Below are 25,652 nucleotides of genomic sequence, written 5' to 3' on the forward strand. Positions count from 1 at the left end.
CATGTCGGGGATCAAAGGTCAAATAATGATAGTATAATCACACATTCACAGTGAATACAACAACAACAGCAATATTACATGTTGTTACAAAAATCTCCCTACATTATAGTTTAATTACCAGTCCTGTAACCCTGCTCACATACTGTATGAAGAAAGAAGTAATCAGTGCTGATAACATGAAAGATTTCAACAGCTCTGATGTTTTTATTCTTTTTGATAACTAACCACACCGTGCCTCTTTGACCTGGCTGTACTATACCACTGGAAAAAAAGCAGCACTGAGCACTGCTTATTATTTTGGTATCAAAGGAGAATATGATGAAACAAAACGATGGGAGGCAATTTGCAATTTTCCAGTTTGCTGTGTTGTCTTTTATAATGGGTTTCAAATGTACTCATGGGGAGATGTTCTGATGCTAATAAGAAAGACATCTACATGGTGATGTGTTAAATTAAATAGGTTTAAAGAAGTCTGAAGTGATTACTGTGATATGTCTTCCTACATGGTCTCTGTAAAAGGACTTCTCCACCAATTCTAACAAAAAGATGCCTCAAATAAAATCATCCTATTGACTGCATCAGTGATTACAAATTATATTAGAATATTTGTTTTCATCTCATCCTAATTGTGTACTGTAGGTTTTAGACTGTTTTCCTAATGTGCATTCAGTCTCTCATTGCTGCTTTCAAATGCTTCCTAATTTTGGCATAATTCTATATCATGATTATAATTTATAGTAATTTTTCAGATGTTGATATCTTTTCAAACACGATCTGCTCTTTTTTAATGCTCATAAACTTTCCTTTTCCTTTTTCTTTTTGAGTGATTATCACTCATGAGTGTATTTTTAATTCCGAAAACAAGACAACTGTTTCATTGATTAATTCAGAAATGTCAGTGTGATCTGTTGGAGGCAGATTGCTTTGTATATTCTGACACCTAAACTGGGAACAGGGACTGATTGGCTGTTCAGACTGCAAACATTGCTGTATTAAACAAATACAAAGGATAATGTTGATTGCTGAGTTACTTTTCAGGAACCAGTGAGACAAATAAATAGCATATGCAAAGTTTATCAAACATCAAAACACTGATTGAAGATTTATAATATCATGAGGACAAATTTTACAACTCTAATTTTTTTCAATAGATCTTCTTTTGTTCCAATGATTGTACACTAAACAGCAGACATGCAGTGTTCAGTATAGAAATCAGAAATGTGCACTTGCTTGTATTTAATTCAAGGTTCAATGTTTTTTTGCCTGCCCAAACTGCATTATTATTTGTGGATCCCCCTGCGCTGGCACCCCGCTGCACCAACATAGTGAACCAATGCAAATGAATGATGGGGCTGCCTCTTTCTCATGCAGAGCTGAAGCTGACCTGAAACACATTGTAAACAAACTGTAGATCTGTGATCTATAAGCCAATGCATGGGATCAGCCTTAAGTTAGCAGTGATGGTAAAAAAAAAAAAGTGGAGCTCGATAATGAAATGTAACCAAATACTATATATATATATAGCATTTATATGGTCAGTCTGGATGTTAATTAAGGTTTAGGTGTTAAAACAGCTCAAGCTTTAATCTCACTTATTTAAGGCTGTCTTTACACTACATGGTTCAATTGGCCCAATTCCGATTTGTTCCTTTCAAGTGGCACGGATCAGATCTGTAACATGAACATGTAAACGGGTAAAATCGGAAATTGTAAGAGGCCCTCATAATATGTGGAAATAAATCAGATACTAAAGGGATATTTGCCAGTACGTCTGAAGTCTAAACAGACGGGTTGATCTTTCCTGGCAATGCCTGTCGTAGGCTACGTCATTAATAGTAATTAATTCCCGTGCCCACATGTTTCGCTGAACCTCTGTAGCCTGTGATTGACACGTGGGGCTGACCTGGACTACCATGGCCAACTGTGGCCAGCTGTGGTCACTGTCACAGGAATTATTACAGTGTTTAACTTTCATGTTGTCCGCGCGTCTGTTTTTTTCCTCACTCGTTCTTGTTTTCATATAACATTCATATGCAGATCGAGGGCAAGCAAGGGAGTGTGAAAGAGAAACATCAGATTTCATGTTTGCCTCAAACAAGCCAATTTGAAATCAAGAGAGGAAGAACAAACAATGTACACAATACATATAGACTATAGTATGTGTCCAAGAGGCTTTGTCCCGTCCTCACTATACGTGATTGACGGAGGATCAGCAGTTCATATGTCAAGTCAGGTCTGCGAACAAGCTAAAGTGTTGCCACTGTGTTTAGGATTACAATATTTTTGGCTGCACATGGATACCCAGAGGCAAAACTTGAATGAATTGCATCAAGAGCCATGGCAATTAATTTGAGATAATGTGAATTCATTATAAGAAACATAAAGAAAGGGAGCAATGATGCAACTTCAATGCCACAACAGGTGCAGTACTCTGGAGGAGCTGTTAAATTGAGTCTTATGAACTGCATGGATCTAATCTTCGGTCTCGAAAACAAAGAAAATTTTCCACTCAAGCTTGTATTGATGACTCCGCAAACAATCTGTAGAAGTATATATGAGACCTCAGCAGGGTGGAATTATAGTTACACTCGAGCGTCAAAGTTGATGGATCAACTGAAAGTATTTGTTGGCATGGCTATTTTCCTAAGCCAAATGGCAACCAGTCGTGGTATTACATCTGTCAGCAACTCTGCTCCATATCAGCAGACTGTAAGTCTCAGGGGGGAAATGGACCCACTCTTTATTTATCCCCACAGTGCAGGGGAAGCTCATGGAGGGCAAGAGAGCAGCAGCAAGAGGGCATGTTATTTTGTACATATTAGAGTATTCTTCCCACACTCTTCCTTCTGTTGGATGCTGCTGTATCTATGGTTTACTACCACTGCAATGTCTTGTGATTATTTTAAAGGTGTTGTAAAATGGTTAGTTAGTTTTGTCAACCAGCGAATTGAGCAATATGATGAACTATATAAATTCCCATGCCACATAGAAGACAAGACATGACATTAAATCTGAAAACACTGAGTATCAATGGTTCTCAAGGAACTTCATTCTTAAAAATCTGTCAATCTGTAGGTAGAATAAATAATCTTCATGAACTCCAGCTTTGCGTACAACCTTGTGCTTAAAAATAAACTTAAAACCATTGTTGCTGCACCAACAGGGAAGAGTTTTACTTTTATTCACCACCATGACATACATAAAAAACGATTATTTCAACTCGGTGATGTAAGCACAAATGATCCGACTGCGTCGACAGGAGCTTGTGAAATCCAACACTGCCCTATTTTTCAGCAACTGTAGTTCTGAACTGTGTTAATAGCAAAAAAAATGTGTTCAAATGTGGCAATTTAACCTGAGGATACATACTTGATATAAAGAAATTTTGATAATGCATTTTATATTCTTCAGGAGAGAATAGTTATCCCATGCCATTGTTGGCCATTGAGCAGTTTTGCTGGAGAGCATTCTGGCAATTCAGCTCCCAGATCCTGAATGAGAAAATGCTACATGGCAACAGGTTCTGGGGCAACTATAAATTAGATTTCAAAATGACTGAATGACATTTTCCTTCACAGTTCAAATGATTTATAAATCAAAGACAGGCCTCTAAGCACTGTGAAATGAGCTTTTCTGCACTCTGGTAAAATAACTCACCTGACAACCATGGGACTTTCCTCTTGCCAAGGAGAATCCACATAGCAAAGCTCTTAAGATGAAAATGTTATTAAACCTTAGCTGAGGAGTTTGAAGTTTACACTGCTGCCTCTCATGAGGAAATGCAAACATTAATGGTGCTGTCTAATCAGGCGTGGGCACGGGTGAAGGGCCAGCGACAGCGGGCCTTGAGGTGCGCATTCTCACATTGTCATGGAGCCGTTGAAAGCTTCCCTGGATCTACATCTGATCTTACACATGTCTGATCACACCTTAAGTTTAAATATATTCTTGTAATCACAATGGTTTATTTATCAGGGCTTCAGATGAGATAAATCACCTATTTGGTTTTGCCAGTCTTCTTCATTGTAACCTGCCAATCTGTAAATTGTGTTTATAAGCTCAGGCACTGTATCACCCTGTCAGTTTGATTACAGAAAAAACTGCTCAAAAATGCAAAAATTAGTTGATGAACATGAGATTAACTGGCAGTGATTCTGTGGATGAGGCATCGTTTTCGCCCGTCCCTGAGCAAAAACACTCGCAGCCTCAGATACTTCATGTTCTCTCTTTTTTCCAAATGTGCTGCACCATCAGACTGTTGAGAGATACCTCAGAAACCCTCAGCTGCTTTCTGCAGGATCCAACTACCTAAAGGTCCATCCATTTTGTGATTTAATGTCTTCACCTTTAATATTGCCTCTGGCGAGCCCCAGGACAGCTCACCAGCACACTAGCACACCAGCCAGACATTCAACTTCTCCAAGATACAGTAATGAACCATCCATTGTTGAAATGTTATTGTGGCAAATCGAGGTCTAAATGCCACTGCCCTCACAGTGGAAGAGGTTAAATATTCACAAGAACATCTGCCTCTCCTGCAGTAACTTAACAACTTAATTGTACTAACCGCTTAACTACAGACACAGAATATCTTATTTGCACATTTTGCAGACTTTAACTTTCTACTTATCACATGTCACTGATAAAAATTGTATGTCAAGCCAATTTTAATGCAAAGGATTAGATAGGATAACTGAAAAATGTTAAGCTGATAAACTAAACCCACAGATCTGAGTTTTGTGTTCGGAGAAGTTTGGGATATTCTGCCGTGCACTTTTAGGAAGACTCTGCGACACGATAGAGATAAAGCACATTATGCAAATGGAGGATATGTGGCAGAGTCTTGACAATCGTTTTCTCTCTGCACACCTGCAGCTAAAACCCTTCATTGATTTTCAGACCGTCTGAGGAACCACGTTCCAGGTGGTTAAAAGTAACACAAGGCAGCCCTTGAAAATGTAGCTGTGGCAGCTTTAAAGGCATGAAACCGTTCTCAAAATGCTGCAAACTGCTAATCAAGCACGGTAACAAGATGGGAAAATTGAAAACTCTTAAATGGTCAGGGCAGTCTAACAATGTCACTGAAGTGAAAAGACTTGAAAGTCTTGAAGAGAAGAGGGCATTTAATCAAAAGGCAACAGTTTGGGTTTCGTAAATCCTTTCTTCCTGTGTTTGTTAACTTCATAACAAAAGTTCTATATGTATATTATATAAAGCACTTTTCCCACATCACAGTCCACTGCATGGTCATATAAGGATAACAGCTGGGTCAAACCCTGGCCACTGTGTGAAATTGATGTAGATGAAAACCGCTCTGCTACTTTTTATCAAAAGTGCCACAAGTCAAAAGTTCACAATGCGTGGTGTTATATATATTTGCATTCAGCCCAGTTTCAGCTAGTTTCAGCCTTTTTTATCTGTTTGTTTCTCCCTGACTCTGTTTTCATTAACAGTATACACAGTATTTTCACAGTCAAATTTCCAATAACCCTGTTTGCCTTTACATGTTTTTGTGTGAGACAACAGAACAGCTGCTGCACTGCTAAAATCCTAATTTTACAACTGCAACATCCCGGTGTAAGTTTGTCACTCAGTCAGTCAGTTATTTAGAAACCCTCACATTTGTTCCTGCCCTGACATTGCGGCCCAGTCACATACAGTATGTCACAATGTGAAAAGTGCTGTGGTAATGGGTGGATACAGGTGGAAACACAGTCAAAGGAAATTCCCCTAATGTCTCTTTCAGACCTTTAGAAGCCAAACACAACATTCATCAGGAGTCAATGAGGCCTGAAGCAGGAGGAGCAGCTGTCAGAGGCCTGACAGGGGATCCAGTGTTTGACATGTTGAGCTATGGGGACATGAACCTCCTTCCTTCTTTCATCTCTTCTTCCCCTTATTCGTCTCTGTCTTTTTCACACAAAGTAAACATTGAAAGGAAACAAAGTATATCAATTCTATGGAAGCAACACATTTGCATAATGCTAACACTGTAGTTGTTGAATTGCCCAGCTGTTGCGGTAATTCTTTTTATCGTGGCACAGTGAACCTGAAAACATGAAATTAATTCATTACACAGACTATAGTGCTTTGTCTTGAACATTGTATCCTAATTACGGCCACAATATCCTAATCTCTATAAGGTGCATCAAGTAATAAATAACTGCCTGTTTGTATTTTCCATACAAAACATTTAAAAAAAATATTGCGGAATCCTTCTTTAGACTATTTTCCACTCTGAATCTCAGGTTAATGAGTATTCAAGTCATTCCTCTTGACATTTCCCTCATGACAAAGGGCGCAGTACGCAACCCTCATTTCTAACATTTGCATAATCTCTGTGTCGTCCCTGTGCTGCTCTGTGCTGTCTTTGTACCACCCTTCCTCCTCCTCCTCCTCCTCCTCCTCCTCCTCCTGCCTCAACTGTCACTTAAGATAAAAAAAATCTGATTAATTAAGATTTGAAATTATCCACCCAAATAATCATAGATATTTGAGTGTTCATGTCCACATCTGGGAGAAGGAGGACACATAGGGAGATGGCACAAAAAAATGTTACACAGTTCACAATTCTCCTAATACTCTCAGAGCATCACTTTCTGACTCTATAAAATCCACCAAATTTGACTACATAAGGGACATAATAGAAAGGTGTGCAATATCCACGGAAAGAAAATCACACTACTTTTCACAGGATGAGAATAAAATGACACAGTGCGTCAGCCCCGATTACCGCCGAGGACTGTGGAGTCTCTAATAAGGACACTGGAGGAACAACATCCTTTCAGTGGCACAGAAGCACAAACACAAGTCTACTGAGGGAGCAAAGAACCGTGCATCAAGGACAGTCTGGTATTTAAAGGGTGGCATCATAGTGAAAAAACAGCTTTACTCTTCTTCTCTTGTAATCATCTTCCATAATGACACTCCAGCTTTAATCCCAAGGGCCAGTTTGATAGATGTTACACAATGGGAAAAGAGCCAAATGAAAATACAGCTACTTTTGAAAACGGCTCTGCACCCTGGAGTTTGGACATTTCAGCGACAGTCGAGCAAATGCAGATGAAATATGTGTCTCTATTGCCCGTTTGACAAACCGTCCTGATGATGACACTATTGAGCGTGGACAAATACACAGGGGCTGACACACTTGGGGAGGCTCATGCAAACAGGTTCTCTGTGTGAAGCCTGCTTGGTCTAGCATTAAACATTCATGCCTCCCTTCCCTGTTCAGAAACTTGACTGCCGAGTCCAAGTCCATAGAAAACAAACCAGTGAATAAGCAAAGGCTTTCTTGTTCTGACTATCTTTTGTACTTCAACAGTACACTGTGTTTTGGAATGACTAAAGTATTTTTCCGCATGATCTCCTGTAGTAAACAGTGAATCATATTCAAAACTTTGTTCAAAATGGAACCAGTCAGAAAACTGAAACTGGCAGTGACATCGTAAATGTATTTTGTTTTGTTTTGGTTGGCGGGTTCACCACTTTGGTTCAGCTTTCAAAACCCTAAAGATGACAGTGGGAGGGATTTTCTAAATAATAACAAACAAACTTTATCCATCATGACATTGACATTGTTGGTTTTAATGAAATTACTTGTAGATTTATAACAGATACTGTATCCATGCTCCCGAGAGGGTGGATCCAAATAATTTTTAGGGATGCACAAAAACTCTTTATTTCCACCAATACAGGTAACGATAACATTCTGTTAACATTCTTAACACAGAAGTTAAGAAAGGCTAAGATGTAGTGAGTAAAGACAAGTTTAACATTATAGCTCTGCCTCTGACTTCACAAAATAATATCACTGACATCCCTACTGTTATCACAAAAAAGAGCAGTTATGACTCAAAGTTCAACATTTATTATTGTTTCAAATCAACTTAGGCAGCAAACAGACTGAAAATGAGTGAAAATGTCATTGTTGGACTTAACTGTGTATTTTTTTGTGCATCCCAAATGATATTAATCATTTTTTAGTAGTGTCACCAGCAGGTGGAAGTTTCCACTTTTCCACTGAACTATACCTACATGGATTGGCACAGAAATATTGGTCCAGATGTTTGTTTTCCGCGGAGGACGGACTCTAAGAACTCCATTGCTTCCTTCTCAAGTGCCATCGTCAGATTAAAATTAAATTTGTTTTCACTTCATTTACATAATAGTTCATGGCTGCCCATTCTTTGCCAACAGGTTACTTGAATAACTTTTTTTAGTAAAATCCTCTTGTGACATGGAAGTCAACACAGTCAGTTATGATCCCATAGAGATGATATACTCACCCTGCCTCGATGACACCTGATGGTTTCCTTACTTTCAGTCTCAAAGATAACTTTCAGTCTCACACAGACACACAGATAATGAGGCTTACTCAAATATTCCTGTCAATCAAGACAAAAAGAGCCGAGACTTGCCGAAATCCTGCTCATGGCAGACAGTCGAACATGGCAGCAGATAACGAAAAAATTACCTTCTCCTTTTTTACAGATTGCACAGCTCCCATTGTGTTAAAATAGAACCAGAAATACACTCCCTGCAGACAAAGTATCCACAGGAGTCATGTTTTCTTTTCTATTCATACAAAACAACATTATTTGTTATCCAAGACAAATGTTGAGGTTATGATTTAACTGCAAATGACATATGTTGACACTAATGCATCACAGCATTGTTATCCTCTGATTTGTTGCAACTGCAGAACAGATTTATGAAAAAAAAAGCTGTTACAGTTGGATTTAAGAGCCACGTACATAGTAAAGGAAGTTTTGGCTGTTGATGGGTGTGAAAGCACCAAACAGAGTGAATGATTCACCATTTCTCTACATAAAGTAGGCTGTGACTGAAAAAGTATAAACTTCGTAAAAACGAACACTGCAAAAGACACTTTGTCAGAGATACTATCTGGATAATCAGAGCTCTGTCAAGGACAGATTTTGTCTTTTCTTATGGATCTATTCATTGCACACTAAGTAGAGAGTACAAAACTGTTATTCATGATTTTCATAGCTTAATTTCAACTCATCCCAAACTTATTCTGATTAGAACTGTCCAAAGGACAAGGCCATCTGAGGATCATGCCAGTCCGCCTTAGTTGTTTTAATTGTTCTCACCCCTTTCAGCTGGAGTTCATGCTTGTTTTCACAGAAACACTAAAGGTTATTCACAACCTTCTCTGAGATATCGACTGCCCCCAGTGTCAAACTGTTTCTGCTCCGTCGTACTGATGCTGAGGCCCAGTCGGTCTGATCAAATGCTGTCTGAGTCTCCAGTTAAATTCTCTTTCCACTTGAAAGCCCAGTAAGCTGGGATCAAATGATATCAGATTCTCTGCCAGCATGACCTTTGTCATCTTACAGCTGACACAACACTTCAGCAGCTACGCCACGACCCCCACGCTCCCTAAAAGCACCTCTGCAGATAAACGCAAACCAAGAACTTTGTGAAACTACATGTATATAACCGACCTAAAATTTTAATAATAATAAAAAAAATCATCTAGTGGTCTGTTCTCCATTAAAAGTCAAACATAATACATTCATTTTGCTCTATTCCCTTTTGACAGGGAGCGAATGGACAGTCAGTATTTATATATTTGAATGGCTGGACCTTTTTTTGATATTTTGATTATTCAGTCTGTTTTTGTCACATTATGGTTGAAATGTTAACTTTTGTCCTGCAGCCAGCCTTAAACAGAAACAATAAACTGCAGGGTGCTTTGTGGAAAAGGCTAAATTAAAAATGCCATATCATTTATGAGCTCCAGACTACAGTAGCTGTGAAAATATGACTGAATTTCAGAGAACCCTGGAGAAAACTGTGTAGAAGACACCATCACTGCAATAAACGGGTAAAGTAAACCTCTTCATTTAAAAAAAAAAAATCATTCAAAAGTCTAAAACAAACAGCAAGGATATATTTATTGAATCCTTTGTGGAAATGAATTGCAATTTAATTTTGAGTTTGAATGATGATATTTGTCTTGTTAAGACTTACGACTAAATTATGCATGAAATGTATGTATAAAAACATTTTTATTCGACTGGTGGAAACATTTTACTAAGCTCTAATGGAAAAAAAAGCTGCGAGTGACTCTCATCCAGAGGAGTTTGTTTCCGAGATGCTGATAATTTCTGTTCTGTTCTTTTACTTCACAAACGGCACAAATTAAATACAATAAAAATAAATCTGAAATTTGGTTCACTAAAGCCAGAGAGTCTGTTGTATTTGTACATGCATCCACTGTACACAGCTCTGCCATTCAGAAACTAACGCCAGCTTTGCTCCACACAAAAGCAGCGTGATGCGAACGGTGACATTAGGTGGGCGAGACTGCTGCCTCGTATGGCCTTTGGCTGGTTAATGAGATAGAACATTTGGCCAGTTCTGATCTGGCTGTTTTATTATGTGAACAGACAAGTGCAGAACCCATTTAGCAGCCAAATACCTGTGGCTTTGATTTTTGACAGAGTGTGCCTGCTTGTCCTCTGTGTCTCTCACTCACACATAATCAATCAAAGCCTGAACTGGTAGGAGAGGACATTCAAATCGAACAATGCTTCAGCATGTGCGAAGATCATTCCAGTCATCAGATTAGAAGCAGCTGGAGACGAGCTGACTTGACAGATATCTTGTCTGAAAATTCTTGTTTACAATGGAGAGGCGGTGGTGAACGAGTGCTGGTGTTTGTCTGGATGCGATGACTTTTCCTGCATGGGATGCCTTTTGGCTGACATGCTGTCATCATTGTCAGATGGTTCTATCGAGGGAAAGTGAATTATGAGGACTTTGGTCAAAACTTTGTCTGTCCTATATTGTGCCTGTGCGACTCTCCTGAAGTGGTACGGATGTTTGATGTGTTCAAAACTTGAAGCCTCTTATTTGTTGTGTCACTTGGGAAATGTTCAATAAACCCGACATGGAGCAGAATTATATAATTTACATACTCAAGCTACTGTACAGTAAGGCATCAGACAAATATGACCTTGATCAATTCTACTGTACTTCCCCACGTGATCAGTGTCATATTACTCTGCCACCCTCACCGGATGATTACTTCTCCAGTCTGCGTTAGAGATGTTTCTTTACTGTTTTAAGGTACAATTTGAAAGTGTGTGAAGTTCTGCTTATAAGGTGTGAATGTCCATGTGAGACATTTGATCATGAGTTGGGGTCGTAGAGCATGAAAGGAAAGTGTGAATGTGATTTCTACAGTAATGACAAATGACTCACAAATGACTCAGGGAATGAGCAACTTTAGAGCTGACTGTCTTCAGTGTTTCCCTTATTCGTTTCTTTTATTGGCCTGTAGGCTGCATGTACTATTGTACGTTATACTGCCATTAATTATAATGACCTTAGATAAATTATTTTTATGACCTGTTACTCAAAACAGTGATTTTTAATCTATCTAACATGCACAGATGTTGCAAGAGTTTCTTCTCATCGATTGCCTGAATTGCAGTTAAATCATAACCCAGGTAGATGAAAACAACACGCAACATTAAACACTGATTAAACTATTTTTGATTGTGAAATCTGAAAGACTCAAACTAAAGGAGGTTGGATTGTTAACCGCAACAAATAGCTCTATGTAATAGAGGCTGTATCTTGCAAACTTGACTTCCTAAATTGATCCAAAGACCTACAATAGAACTTTTAGGCCTCCAATACACTGCTTTTATTCCAACTCAACATACCAAACCAACTACCACTACTAATACATAAATCTCACCCACGTAATGCAACAAGTGTGTTGCTACTCTCCCTGGAGCCTTAGAAAACCTTTCTAATTAAGGCGTAACCTCGGGAGGCACAATAGTCTGTGACACAATATCACTAAGTGCCATGAAATCCCTCGGAAAGACAAAGGTATGTGTAGCTGGAAATTGAAGTTTGCAGGGCTTTAAGCATTCATGACTCAGTGAGGGCTCGGTGTAATGAAAGGCTGCTGTGTCGAGTGTGGATAGGAATGAACTGGAGGCACCTCCACTCCAGAGTGACACACTTTGAGCATAAAAAAAGAGCAGATCCGGAAACTTTCACATTTAGCAGTTCAGATTGCATTAACGGACCCTTGAGAGTTCAGTTTTCACTTGAAAGGGAAATAATTTACATTTGTTTATCACTAAAATGCATTGTAGCCTTAGAGCCCTCAAGGCCTAATGAATCCTATGTCATAAAAGTCTTTCATTCTGACACTTCGAGAGCAGATTTGTTAACACGGGCTTGTGATCTTCTTGTTTTTTTCAATCCAATCTTTCTCAGATAGCTTCCCTTGTATAAAACTGTTTTTTTTTTCCTGTAGAAAAGGTTTTTAAATAAAAAATCTGCCAATCACACTTTGTTAAACCAATACACAGATTTTAAAATGGTCACATACCAATTAGTAGGACAATTTTACAATCAATTTTCATCCACGCACCCTTTAAAGAGTGATTCCAACTTGTATGTGATTATTAAAAACCATTGTTTCCATTTTTCTGTTTGTACTTCTATGCGGATTTGAAATTCTAAAGGACTGACAGGTTTTCAATGGTGCACATGAATATATTTTAATAATGTACTGTACACTAGCTTGAGCTTTAATTCATTACAATAGAAAAAAAACATGAAATACTTAAAAAAAAAACAAAAAAAAAAAACAGAAATGGCTCACACCATGCTACAACTCTGTGTTGGGTTTTGAGTCCCATTTGTGTGGATTGTTAGGCAAATGGGCAGCTGAGCTGGACAGACCAGAGGGCTCTGCAGGAGCAATTTGCTACTGGTGCTGCTCTAGGATGACTGATGATGGGCAGCAGCTTAAAGCTGGCAGGAAAGAAAGGGACGCAGTGGCACAGTGTGAACTGGACATGTCGGTAGTGATTACATTTTGTTTCAGAAGCGGTCAGGGGTCAGATGGAGCCTGTGCCGGCGGCTTTCTGAGCCAAACTGACTGTATTCCCAACACTGTACAATGCCATCTCCTTATGTTGCTCGGGGGGTTGGGGGTAGCTCTGCAGCCTCACTTTCACACTGTCACTGCTTCTCAGTGTTTGAAAATCAATTCAGTTCCCCCACTGAATGCACATGTGTAGCAGATATTCCCCAGAGCCAAGAATTGAGAGCTCACTGTAAAGTCAGATTTCTGGCAAAGAATTCACATCTCAGTAGTAATCATATACAACAGCCTCTGTCTTATAAACATAAACTTGCAGTTAAAATTTATATCTCATAGGAACTTTTTCACGCCGCTATGAGGCGAAAGATCCCCTTTAATTCCTGGTTGCACCATTAAGGGCAAGTGTGAGATGTCTTTGGTGGCTTCCTTTATAGCACAGCGGAAGCTGGTTACCTGAGGACTTGCTCTTAGCACACAGGATGCCACAGAAGTACTGCATGAAACATTAAAACTCTAGGTTCCTCCATTTTGAACTCGGCAGTATGACTGTCCCCAAAAGAAGTCAGCACTGTGCAGGCAGTTTGCCATTGCTACTGTAGCAGATGTGTTAAAGTTCACCAAAGAACCCAAAATGCTTCTGTTCAGTATAACTTTTACTCTTTGAGATATGAAGTTTATGGTTCGGCAAATTTCCAACTAATTATGTAAGAAGATGCTGCAGCTTTATTTGCAAATATAACACAAGACAAAAACATAATTAAAAGCTTTATCTTTACACTACATTCAATGTGAGGAAGAAGGTGTATATTTCAAAATAAAAGCACAGCATCTTTGCGCTCCTAACACCCCTTATGTTAAATAAAATGCTGAAATTCTCAGTTTTGTTTACATGAGTTTCCTGATTGCGTGTTCATGCTCTGTTAAAAAAAACATTTGAGACACAGAATCACTTGTCCACTCGCAGGGAAACACTCTGAGTGTGTTTTCCCATGCAGAAAATCGACACATGTCGTTCGAAACACTCTCACATCAGTCTGAATAAACTCAAGGAACGCTGCTAGAAATGTCTGTAGAAAGACTCACCGTCCTCTCGAGACTTTTGAATAAACGCATCGACGCCGCTTTCCCCGTAGTTCCCCTCCGAAGCTACGGTGGAGACGTAGTTCCAGCGCATGGCTTTGACGATGTCCACCATGGCCTGGGCCTGGTAGGTGTCCGGGGGCACCACCCGGGAGAAGAAGTCATAGCGGGTGTTGTCGCTCAGCTCTGGAGCCGTGGAGGCGTAGCTCACCTGGGGGATCTGAGAGAGGAGGGGGGAGGAGAGAGATGGGGTTACACATGGGGAAAATGAATAAATAATACGCTTTGTGCAAATTAATTATTTGTACAGCAGGAAGAATCCTTGCAGTTTTAAATACAAATACATGGTTATAATGTGACACCTAACATCTGCTGAAATTTCTCAACTGCTCCCTGGTGGCTGTTCATTCTCAGCAGTTGGCACGCTGTTGCTTTAAATAGTCTTGATGATCACAGGCTTAGCTACAATACCTTTTGAGAAGTATTTTCCACACCAGTCAAGCAACACTAATCTGCTCATGAATTCACACTTGTCTCTAGCAAAATGTGAGATTTATTTGGTGTTGAAAAACATATAAGAACAAGACGATCTGCCTTTAGAGCTGCAATAATACCCAATGTTCCTGTCAGGATTCACAAAGCCCTTATTGTGTAATGGGAATACTATAAATATAATGAAACCTCATTGTCTTAAAGAGTTGGGAGGGAAATGGAGCACATGGAGGTCAAATGTTGAGGAATGGCTCAGTGGAATAGGAAATAATCAAAAGCTTATGGAGCTGACTGACACTGCTTTAGATGAAATATGAAATATGTGTTTGATAAACCATCTAGGTTGACACGAACAAACAGCTTTTGTTGAAGACCATAAGTCAAAGAGTTCTGGTCGACTTTAAAGGGTTTAACTCTCTCCACTCTCAGTTTCACCACAGAGGTCTTTCAGAAGCTTTCTCCAGCAGGAAACTCTTAGTTGATAATCTCAACTTTTGCTTGCTCAAGTTATTTCAGATTTATGGCCGCTGTAGCTCCTGTGATCTTCCTACTCTATGGCTGCTCTGTGCTGCACAGTGTGGAAGTTAACTGACCAGATTTTATGACATTCAATAATGTGTTTCATGGTTTAACTTCAAATATGGACACTTTTTATGCTGATGCTTTTTTTTTTTTTTTTCCCTTTCCCCTTCTCCCGATTCCCCAGGGCTGACAAACTCAGGCAGTAGCTGTAGAAGGCAGAGTCGCTGCTGCTGCTGCTGCTGCTGCTTTGAGACAGAATTTGCAGAGTTTGACTGCATTTGAGTCTGTAGGTGAACATCAGGTGCACGAACCAGCCCAGCATTAGAGTACTCTACTTGCCCTGATGTTTCTGTGTAAAGTAATTTTTGACAAAATCACAAAACACTGCAAAGCAATTCACAAAATAAGAACACGTTGACATATTAAAAAAGGGCTGTTTGCTGAGTCTGTATATAGAGTAGTTCTGCAGTTACAAGGTCTTCCCAATGATAAGTTAGAAAGCCTAAACAGTTACTGTGGTTTTTCATCACTGACACACGAATGAAATGTTGCTCATCCCCTCCAAATACTGTTTGTCATGGCACCTCAGTGTCGCCCTGGGGATTTTGACAAATGCCATCACATTTGAGCCGACCAAGAGAAGAGGATGTGTGGATGGAGGGATCAGCTTGAATGCGACACTTTGGAACCTGCAGTAACAACAACATTCATTCAGATGTATGACTCTCTGCGTCTGGCATCTTTTTTTTCTAAATACATCTGAATCTCAGTGGGGCTCAACTGTTAACTCATGTATAGCACCTATGTCAAGCAATGTTACATCAAAGTAAACTTTATCCTCCAGCAGTGCTACTTTACCAATATTTGCTCCACTAACCACATACAGACGGCTGTGGAGGTGATACCGTCCCCTTCCCCTCTCCCTCCCTTCACACAGCAGAGGCCTTTGATGTGACCAGCTGTAGCACTGCACTGATCCTGTTTCCACTGGGCTCCCTGCAGCCTGTGTTGAGAGCACAGCTATTCAGTCCGTACCCATGACCTTCAGCTCCTAACGACTCATGTACCTCCACTCCAACTCACCGCTCTTCTTGCCACAAGGATCCACCGATAAAAGCAGAACCGAGAGAAACAAGCATCAGGTACTTACAGTAAGGTCCAAATAAAAAACACACGCTCTGCATCGACAGAGCAGTCTTGGTTTCATAGATAGTGACCCACCATGCCGATCAAAGGCAGCCTTGTTAACTCAATTCCCTTTCAAAGAAGAGAAGAGGCAGACAAGGGAAATCTGTGTGTGCGGTAATGGACCTTGTGCATGTTGCGAGCCCGCCGCCCGGACTGACAGATTCCCAGTTGCCCCTCGACCATAGCACTGCTGTGCTTCATCGTGTCCACACAGCCACCGTGCAGTGGTTGTCTTTGCTTTGAGCTGAGGGTTTCTTGTGCAAATTGCACTGCTTCATGAACTGTGAGCACTGACATCCATGTTGGAGGCTGACATGCTTCCTGCATGTGTTCCTCTGGGATGCTTTCAGAGACACAGAACTTGACAAGGTCTGTGTCAGACCTTGAGTCTGCACCCTGCGGACTGGTGGCTGTCAGCTGACTTGTTGATTTAACACCTGGTGGTAACAGCAGGCTAATATACACCTGACCCCCAAGTTTACTCACTCTCCGTCTGCTTTGACGGGCGGCGAGACTGTTCCCTTTTTACATGTCCGTTTTTCTCGTTTAGAAACAGTGAAAGTGTGAAGTAGTTTTTTTTTTTATTGCACTCCTTTGACGTCACGAGGCAAACTGAGTGAGGAAGTTGTGCAAAGGTGTTGGGAAGGTGTTAATGATGCCTCATTTTAGATCATTCTAATGTTCCAGCACACAGCAGTAGAGTTAACATTTTCCTTTTAGCCATACATACACAGCTTGTGTTTATCTGTTAATTTTGCAAATGCAGTACACTATGGTAATATCTTAAAGTATCTTCCTTTATTGCGAGTACAAAACAGTGACAACTAGATGAAAACTGAATTTCAAGTGTCTAGTGTTTTCATAAGAAAAATAGCATGCTATGCTTTTAGAAAAAAGAAATCTAGGTAAATGTTTTGCAAGTGATTTTACATTTCTCTCTCTTTGGTGTTTTTTTTAAAGGTGTACAGAAATGGCCGTTTGTCCTGTTTGTCGCGCCGAGTTGTCACGAGCTGCAACACGAGTTTACCCGAGTGAGGAAAACAAATTTGATTGGTCGTTATCGAGCGGGCGGGATATTCAAAGCTGGGGGCGAGCCCGAGCTCCGTGTGTGTGTGCGTGTCTCAGACGTTTGAATGACGGATGACGGATCCAATATCAGTGGCTGGTGAATCGTGTACAGGCTGACGTATAATCCGTGCGCCTGCATTATCCAATGCGAAAAAAAAAATACACACTTTCATCCCGGATTTACTCAAAAATAGAATTTTGCACAAAGTTTGGCCTACAACGTCTGAAAGATGAGTTATCACATTAATTTTATGACCCGAAGTGGGCTCAAATTCAATTTTCTTTTCTGTACACCTTTAAATAATCAAATTTTATTTTATTTTATGAATTCAACAATGCTAACAATGCTCAACTAAGTATACATCATCAAGTAGTGGTCTGAGCTAGGGGAGAAAGTGACTAAGCAAAATTCAAATCAAGTAGAATATGAAAAGAAAACAATAAAACGAGATAAAAAAAGAAAAAAAAGAAAAGGGGGGACAACAACTAACAACAAAACAAGAAATATTTGTCCTTGTACAGTTGGAAAAATTTCTTATCACCAGTCAGCTCAGTCTGGTACTTTCTAAGCCAGTGTTTCCCCTCTGGATACTTTCACTTAGATCCTTAGGCAGGTAATCCATTAGAGGCCGCCACATGTCCTTAAAAGTGTCATCATTTCCTTTTAATTTGGCACTTAGTCTTTCCATAGGAAAAACACTAAACATTTATTTGTACCACTGAGTTACAGTGGGCGGTTTCTCACTAATCCAATTAAATAATATACATTTTCTGGCCAAAAATAAGAGTTTATTGAGTAATTTTGATCTTTTCACTCGTTGGTGTTTTTAATTTTGCTGCTGTCATGTATTGTGGTGCTGCTGTGACGCGTCTGGTCCCGTATCTGCCAAGTAAGTGGGAGTCGCATCGAAGCTCTACCCTGTGTTGTATTTTTCACCTGAGGGATTTTCGCTGCTGTAACAATCACACAATTTCAGCATTCTGTCAAGAACCGGGACAGGCAGAGCTTATCATGTTTGTGTTGGCGAGATTTCTTGCTCACTGGACTACAGCGATAGTCCTGAACAGTGTGCCTCCTCTAATGGAACACACTCACTTCTTAGCATTGACTCAAGAAATTCAATTCTTCAGCACGGGTCCCCTCTGCAATCTCCCTCGAGAAAATCAAAAGAAACAGGGACTGGATGGAGAAAAAAAAGATGTGATGCATTGTTAAAAAAAAAAGAGTGTGCGCCAAATGCAGCAGGGAGAGAATATCTTGGCACAGCTTTGACATTACAGCACTGTGCAGCTGAGTTCAGGATGTCTCGCCGTCCCCGCAGCCAGAGTCAGTGGTTGATCTTAGTAGGTTGTTTAAAAATGTTCTCGTGGCTCCGTTTTAGTGATGCTGTGTACGCTTACCATCTGTTCAGGCTGAGACTAAAGCAGCTGAGCTTCCTGTCGTCTGATGTGAGCTCTTTGTGACCCAATTACTTAATCAGAGTATACCAATACAGTATATATACACACCCCCCTCCCCCCACCCCCTCTAAAGTTTATACAACTGCTTTAATCTGCACCCCCTCACCCCACTGCTATCCGTTTAATTGCTAATGGGCTTTGGAAATATGTTTAATTGCTGTGATGTGAGTTTCAAGCAGATTTTTGATGCAGATTTAATGTTCAAATCACTTGCTTTAAATAACTGTGCCTTCTTAAAAATTCAATGAGCTCATTTGGCACTGCATCAATGCAGGAGTAATGATGCTCATTAGAACTGTACAGAAATAATATACATCTCTACTGTTTGTTGGGGAAGAAAAAATCAAAAGCTTCAGTCTGGCTCTGGAAATGTTTCAGTAAATACTTCCTGCAAATATGTTTGGAGTATATTTCTGATGTATGAAAATAGAAAGGAAATGAACTCATGGGTTCAGTCTTACTGCCGCTCATGCAGGACCGCTGCTACTGTATAAGAGCTGTTGATATTTCATTTTCAATCCTGTAGTATTCTGAAGTAACATATTGCAACCATGCATCATCCCATGAGGAACTGCAACTGTACCAACTGTAGCTTAGCAACCGTAACTACTGTACGCTCTTGAGCTTTGTCGGGCGATTTTTGATATGTTGAATGAATGAATGATTGCTTTATTTCAAATGTGAATGATATATACTATATCACGCTTGAGGCACTTTGGTTGATACAACGGTTTGTATGTTTGAAAAGGAGTAGGAAGCATTATTATTTATTTATTATTTATTATTAATTCCTTCCTTTTTTATTCTTTACAAAATCAAAAGTATAAACACAAACAAATAAAACACTGTTTTTATCTATGTTAGTCAGATATGCAGTGTTTTTGCATATCAAGTTAGTGGTACCTTTGTGTCACTGTGGCTCTGTCCTCGACTCCAGCCTCAGCAACTTCTAACTTGAGATAAAGTTTCAATGTGTAGGTTTCTCACTAACCAACATGATTTATATTTAGTGTTACTCACCAGAATGCATTGTGCCAACCCTTGAGGTCTTTCAAAAGCATCCAACGCTACAGCTGTTGAAATCTGTCAACCGTTGTCAAATCAACACAATGTGAGAAACCAGCTTTTATGCTTCTGTGTGAAATCCAAAAACCATTGTCTCAAGAATGACTTTGTGTTTGGAATGGTAAATGTGGTTGACATTATAAACTGCATATCCACAGTCAGTGCTGCAGTGGAAAGCCTAGAAACAGAGTTAAGTGAAGTCAGCGCCGCTGCTTGTCAGTGTCGTTAGGGGAACTGAAGTCGCCCCAATAATGGTGCTGTAGCTTCTAATTTACTGAACAGTTTTACACCTGTTTTACTATGTGTGCAATCAGAGGCAAGAGAAGTTGTTTGTTTTTCTCTGGAGTCCCCGAGCGCCCATCAGCTGACACTCACCAGCACCTTCAGGCACACTGTCCTCACTGTTCAATTAAAAAAAAACAGCTGAATGTTGTGGATGTCTTCCAAGGTCAACCCTCCAATCAGAGAGTCCCCACAGTGCAGATTTCCATCCCTACCAGGTGATAAATTAATCCATTCTCTTCTTGTCATACTGATTGATCAAACCATTGTGTTGGAGACAATTTTATATGCTTTCCTATTTTCAGCTACTCAACAGTTTCAGTGTTGTTGTCATTAAGACACCTCTCCTCTGCCAGGAGGGGAAAAAAAGGAAAAGCTTGCTTTGAGTACAGCTTGGCTTGACCCTGTGACTAACTGCAGAACCAATCTGCTGAGTCATAAAGCACATTCAGATCTTCCCACCCATTGTTACCAAGATCAATACGGTGAGACTAAAGTGAACAATGCAAGCTCCACACAGATGTCTGGGCCAAGAATCTAACTCTGATCTGCTTTTCTGCAAGGCACCACAGGTGCTTAGTTCTTGTTTTCCCATTCCCTGTTTACAGCTCAATGCAAGCATCCCCAGTATTACCTCTACAATAGATTACCAGCCCCTCGAGAATGGTTTCTGTAGGGCAGGATTGCCTTTGACCTCCTGCATGTCCTTCTAGTATAAATAACCTTTCAGCTTTTCAGGAGGAATCACTATGTTTTCTCTGAACCTTGCTGCTCTGACAGTGCACGGTATTGATATTCTGCACCAGATCAAGAATTAATGGATTGATTAGTGCAATGTAATTAGGCTACTGATCAGTAATGTGCAGATTTTAGTGCATGGCATGAAATGTCCAGGCTGTAATCACTGATCTTGGCTGAAATACATTTAGCAGTGGCAGCTTATCTCACAGTACTGGCTCTGTGATGACATGTCATAAAGAGCACTCTGTGCCGCATACAGAGTGGTTGTAATTCATAAAATGATAACTGCAAAAATTAGCAAAACAGCTTGCATTCAGATGACCATGATTTGTTATTCCATTAACTAATGTGTTATTCTTCTAACAATTCATTCAGTCCATTTTCGTCTTTGTACTTCCTGCTTCAACCAATGTTTAATTGGGTTCAGGACAGCCAGTGCGCCAGGCTAAAAATAAAAATAAGTCTAATCAACATAAAGGTAACTGAAGCAAGACTAAACAAACCATCCCTACCATCAGCAGAATGGCTGGCTAGCAGCTCAGAATCAGGCATGTGCATCCCACAACTTCTGTGCTCTTCATAAAAGCCAGTCCTTTATAGAATCAGGAGACTCAAAAGGCCCAGACAGACAGAAAGTGTCAGACATTACTGTCAACAAATGCACTTATTGTTCTCAAAGGATGGAAGCAAAACAGAGACATTAAGAGCTCTGCTAACACACTTTGGCCCAGCTCCAAGCCTCAGCCCACAGCAAAGGTCCACTAACAAAGCTTAACATCATTGAACTTGAAACATGGATGTTTTGTGTCTATGAATTTTTTGTGAGACAGTTTAGTTATGTCTGAAATTCCTCCATATATTCTACATACTTACAATATTTACTGTGACACCTTAGTTTCTTCATATCTTGTTATTTTACAGCCTAATACTTTAGTAAAACAGAAAAGATAGTTGTTCCGTATCACTCAATACGGCATCATAACACAGTGAAAACAAAATGTTAGATGGTGGTTGGACTGATAGGACATGATTGGAGAGATGCACAGTGACACATGCACATCAGAGCAAAAACCAAGTCATGAGGAAGAACTGCCTACGGAGCTCAGAGACAGGACTGAGTAGACTGGGGAAGGCTTAAAAAAAAAAAGAAGTTGTGTGCTGCATTGAAGTTTCTCAAGGCCTCCATAACTCTTAAAGAGAGAGTTTGAGCAACTAGGATTCAACTTAGAACTGGTTTTCAAGCCAAACAGAGCAATCAATAGAAGTACTGTGAACCACTAGACAGTGAATCTATACAGCATCCACAGGTCTTGTGTGTATGATTTAAAAGTGCATGTGGATAAGAAATACATATATCATAATGAGCAGAATAATTGGATGTAGATTATGTAATGTTAACAATCCTGCTTGATGCAGTTTATGTAGGATTGTTGCAGTTTATGCAGAATTTACAATCATGAAAAACATGACTGCACTCTGAATAAATGCTCCTAAAAACGCAATTAATTGATATGTCGTTTGACTTCAATCTGTCAGTAATGATATAATAATGAGATTTTTGGGGGGCAACATATACAGTACTGTGTGGTTAATTATTCTTACCTTTTGAGGCTGTCTTTACTTTTAGCTAACCTCTTATAAACATGTCTGGATGATCGATGGCTCACTATAGAGTCAAATATTAAATGTGTTATATAGAGAATAATGAACGAGGGGCTGATTGTGATTTTGAATGCAGCCTCAGATACACACACACACAGCACCTTAATGGGAGTGCTGGTCACCCCGGGCTCATGTTAATGGATTCCATATGACCAGGCTGCACTTACAGTACAAGGAAATAAGAACCGGTTGGGATTTTGATTTAAAAAATAGAAAATACAAAAGTATTGTTGAAATAAATATGAGCCAAAGCATTTTATTTCCTCCATAAAAGCCTTTCCTGAGCGAGCTTATCACTTAAGCATGGTGCATTCGCATTATTGTTTTATGTCTTTGATGGAGTTAAGTCTCTGAAGCTGGTTTTGAAGTTGCATATCTTCAAATATTCCACCTGTATGGTACAAAAGTAGAAGTTCATAGGCGGCCAGATACACAAACACGGCATCAAACAGACACAGGATTTAAAAAAGACAATGACCAAAAGCTTCACTGCACCGTCCCTTCTCCGCATGGCAGCACAGCACATCCTGACAAGCCAAGGAAGAAAAGGGATTCAAACCAACAAGCCAATCTTCATGCCAGAATGATTATGTAATTTCATAAATAAAGCAAGAAACACTAAAAATAATGTGCTACATCTCAGTGACTCGCTGCCTCCATCTCCATCTCTCTCAGCCCTTGGCACTTGTGCTGTTCAGATCCATAAGTGTGACAGAAATGTTTACAGGGTAGAGGGTAAAAGCAGATGTTTCTTGATGCTTGTGTGTTAAATAAGGGTTTTATTTTATCAAGGCATTGATTAATCCTCAAGGGAGATTCAAAGGAGACGTTTCACAGAAAATGATATTGATGCAAAAGTAAAGAGAAGAAAATCCCCCTTTTATAAAGTATAAAGCTGTTTCATTTCCTGTTTTCTCTTGAATATGTTTCACATGAATATAGATTTCTTCTGTCTGTCATTGCTGTCAATGCTTTGTCATGTTTTCCCTTTGTCTTCACTCGTATATATCAGGTACACCTGACAGCAGGTTAAAGCTTTATTCTACATAAGACAAGACCATGAGGGAAACCTGTGCTCCATTTCAGTCAGTACTAAGAAAACTAGGGTCACAATTAAAATTTTGAGGACAAAGGTAGAAATCAGCAGCCCATTTGTCCTCCTGACTGTGGACTCTAATATGAGACATTGAGTGGTGCACTGCACATCTGTAATGTAAGATCCTCCAAGTTGAACATTTAAATGCAGTCTGTGGTTTTCCTATAACAATAAAGCATTTGTTTATTGTCAGCTCATGTTTTATATTTTAGTATTGACATTGAAGCAAGAAAAAAAAGTATAAAATGGTTTTCCTCAAACCTATGCAACCGTATACAGTACTGTAGGTCGTTCTCCAACCCTCCTGATATACTGTACAGTATTGCACCTACTGTACTGTACTGCAGCACATTGGATGAACCTAAGTGGCCATGGTTACCACATTAAACATGCCACAATAATGGTCATGATTAGGTTTGGGTTCAAAACTATTCGGCGAGGTTCAAGGTTCATGAAAACGTCCTCAACGTATGATGATATACGTTGTCATGGTTACTATAGTAATAACAGCTTTGTTGTAGGCTACTATAGAAAATAACTGCACATGGGAATCAAACTGATCTTCTCTGTATGTGGAGGTTAGGGCGTTGTGTACTGTAACCTTGCACTTTCTCCTTTGCTCCAGTATAATTGCTATGCTATTCATTCTTTTGTGTTAACGTCTTTTATAGGCCCAGAATTATGGTCTGATGTTTTTTTTTTTTGTAGTTATTCCTTTTTTTGCTTTTAAAAGATGGACATTATTTCTCTGAAAATTCACCCAGCTTGGTCCAGCCTGCTGGCCTGAAAGAGTCTAATTAATCTAAAAAGCTATTGGTGGCACTGTGGCTAGAATTATCCAGACCCCCCCCCCCCCCCAATGAATTTGTTGATAGGGAAGAAGAAGGATCTGAATCTGCTTTTCCTTCAGCAGCAGAAGTGAAATATGCGAGCCTTTGGTGTGCCTTAATATTTTATGGAGAACAACGCATTTACATGTTTGAGGGTTGGAGCTTAATTGATTCATCGGCTCGTGTTGTGTAAGCTCAACTTTCGTTTTCCTCACTCTCTACCTCGCTGCAGTTTCACTGATTGGTTTGCATCGCGGCACCAAACATCCCCGGGTCTGCTCCACTTCACTGTTCCAAGACCTGATATACATGTTTTGCACTTGTGAGAGCCCTGGGTGTGATATGACGAACAAGCTGGTCTGCACAACCGTTTTTGTCATGGTTTGTTTATTCACTTGTGCACCCGCTCACATGCACACACACACACACACACACACACACACACACACACACACACACACACACACACACACACACACACACACACACACACACACACACACACACACACACACACACACACACACACACACACACACACACACACACACACACACACACACACCAAACACAGTGCAAAACAGTAGCCAGCAGCCATCTCTTCATTGTTACAGTTTGCATAAATCTGTGTATCTCTGGGAAAAAAGAGAAGAGACAGGCAATACTAGATTAAAATTTATTTCCCATTCTTCCAGGGGTGGGCTGTTCCATTTCATTTCAACCTTTTTGTCACAAATAGGTAGTTCATTTTTCATACTTTGCCTTTGTAAAAACCAAAACCAAACCAAAAAAAATTGTTGCAGCTGAATTAAATATGTGATGGGCCCTGGCACCTATTGTTTATCCCCCATTCTGAGAGCCTCTCTGTGCTGCTTCTACATGAGGTTGTTATTCAATTTGTTAAGCTGTGGCAATCATTAATTTGGCCACTGGCAACTGTGATTAATTATCTCATTAGAAACTGAATTATTTTGTGCGTTAAACATGCAAATGATCTCGACTAAAGGTTGAGAATGTTGCGATATTTGAACTAAATGACATTTTTGATTAATGAATCACTGCATAAAAAAATATAATGCACTTGTTTACTACAAAATTTGAAAGGAAGTTATAAAAACTGCAATTAATGCTCATCCTCTCTTTGTACAGTATTTAAGCATTAAAGTTGAATGTCTGCTCAAAATGCCAAACTCTTCATATATATATACGGACATAAAATCCCTCTAGATCTCTGCCATGTGATGTTATATCAAATATCAAATATCACTATGAAGAGCCA

At 39.7% G+C, this 25,652-nt stretch overlaps 1 protein-coding gene across 1 annotated transcript in view; it reads right to left on the reverse strand.

Annotated features, from left to right (window-relative positions):
* The window catches only part of LOC310988544 (metabotropic glutamate receptor 4-like), a gene marked incomplete at its 5' end in the record, with an annotated part of 122,296 nt that overhangs the window by 42,276 nt on the left and 54,368 nt on the right, over window positions 1–25,652 (reverse strand). The window contains one exon of the mRNA XM_083975184.1: window positions 13,970–14,186. Coding sequence (XP_083831310.1) covers window positions 13,970–14,186 — 217 coding nt within the window. The remainder of the gene's footprint in view (window positions 1–13,969; window positions 14,187–25,652) is intronic.

This window comes from Trachurus trachurus (genome assembly GCF_905171665.1).
Source record: "Trachurus trachurus genome assembly, chromosome: 7".
In the NCBI taxonomy this organism is placed as follows: domain Eukaryota; kingdom Metazoa; phylum Chordata; class Actinopteri; order Carangiformes; family Carangidae; genus Trachurus; species Trachurus trachurus.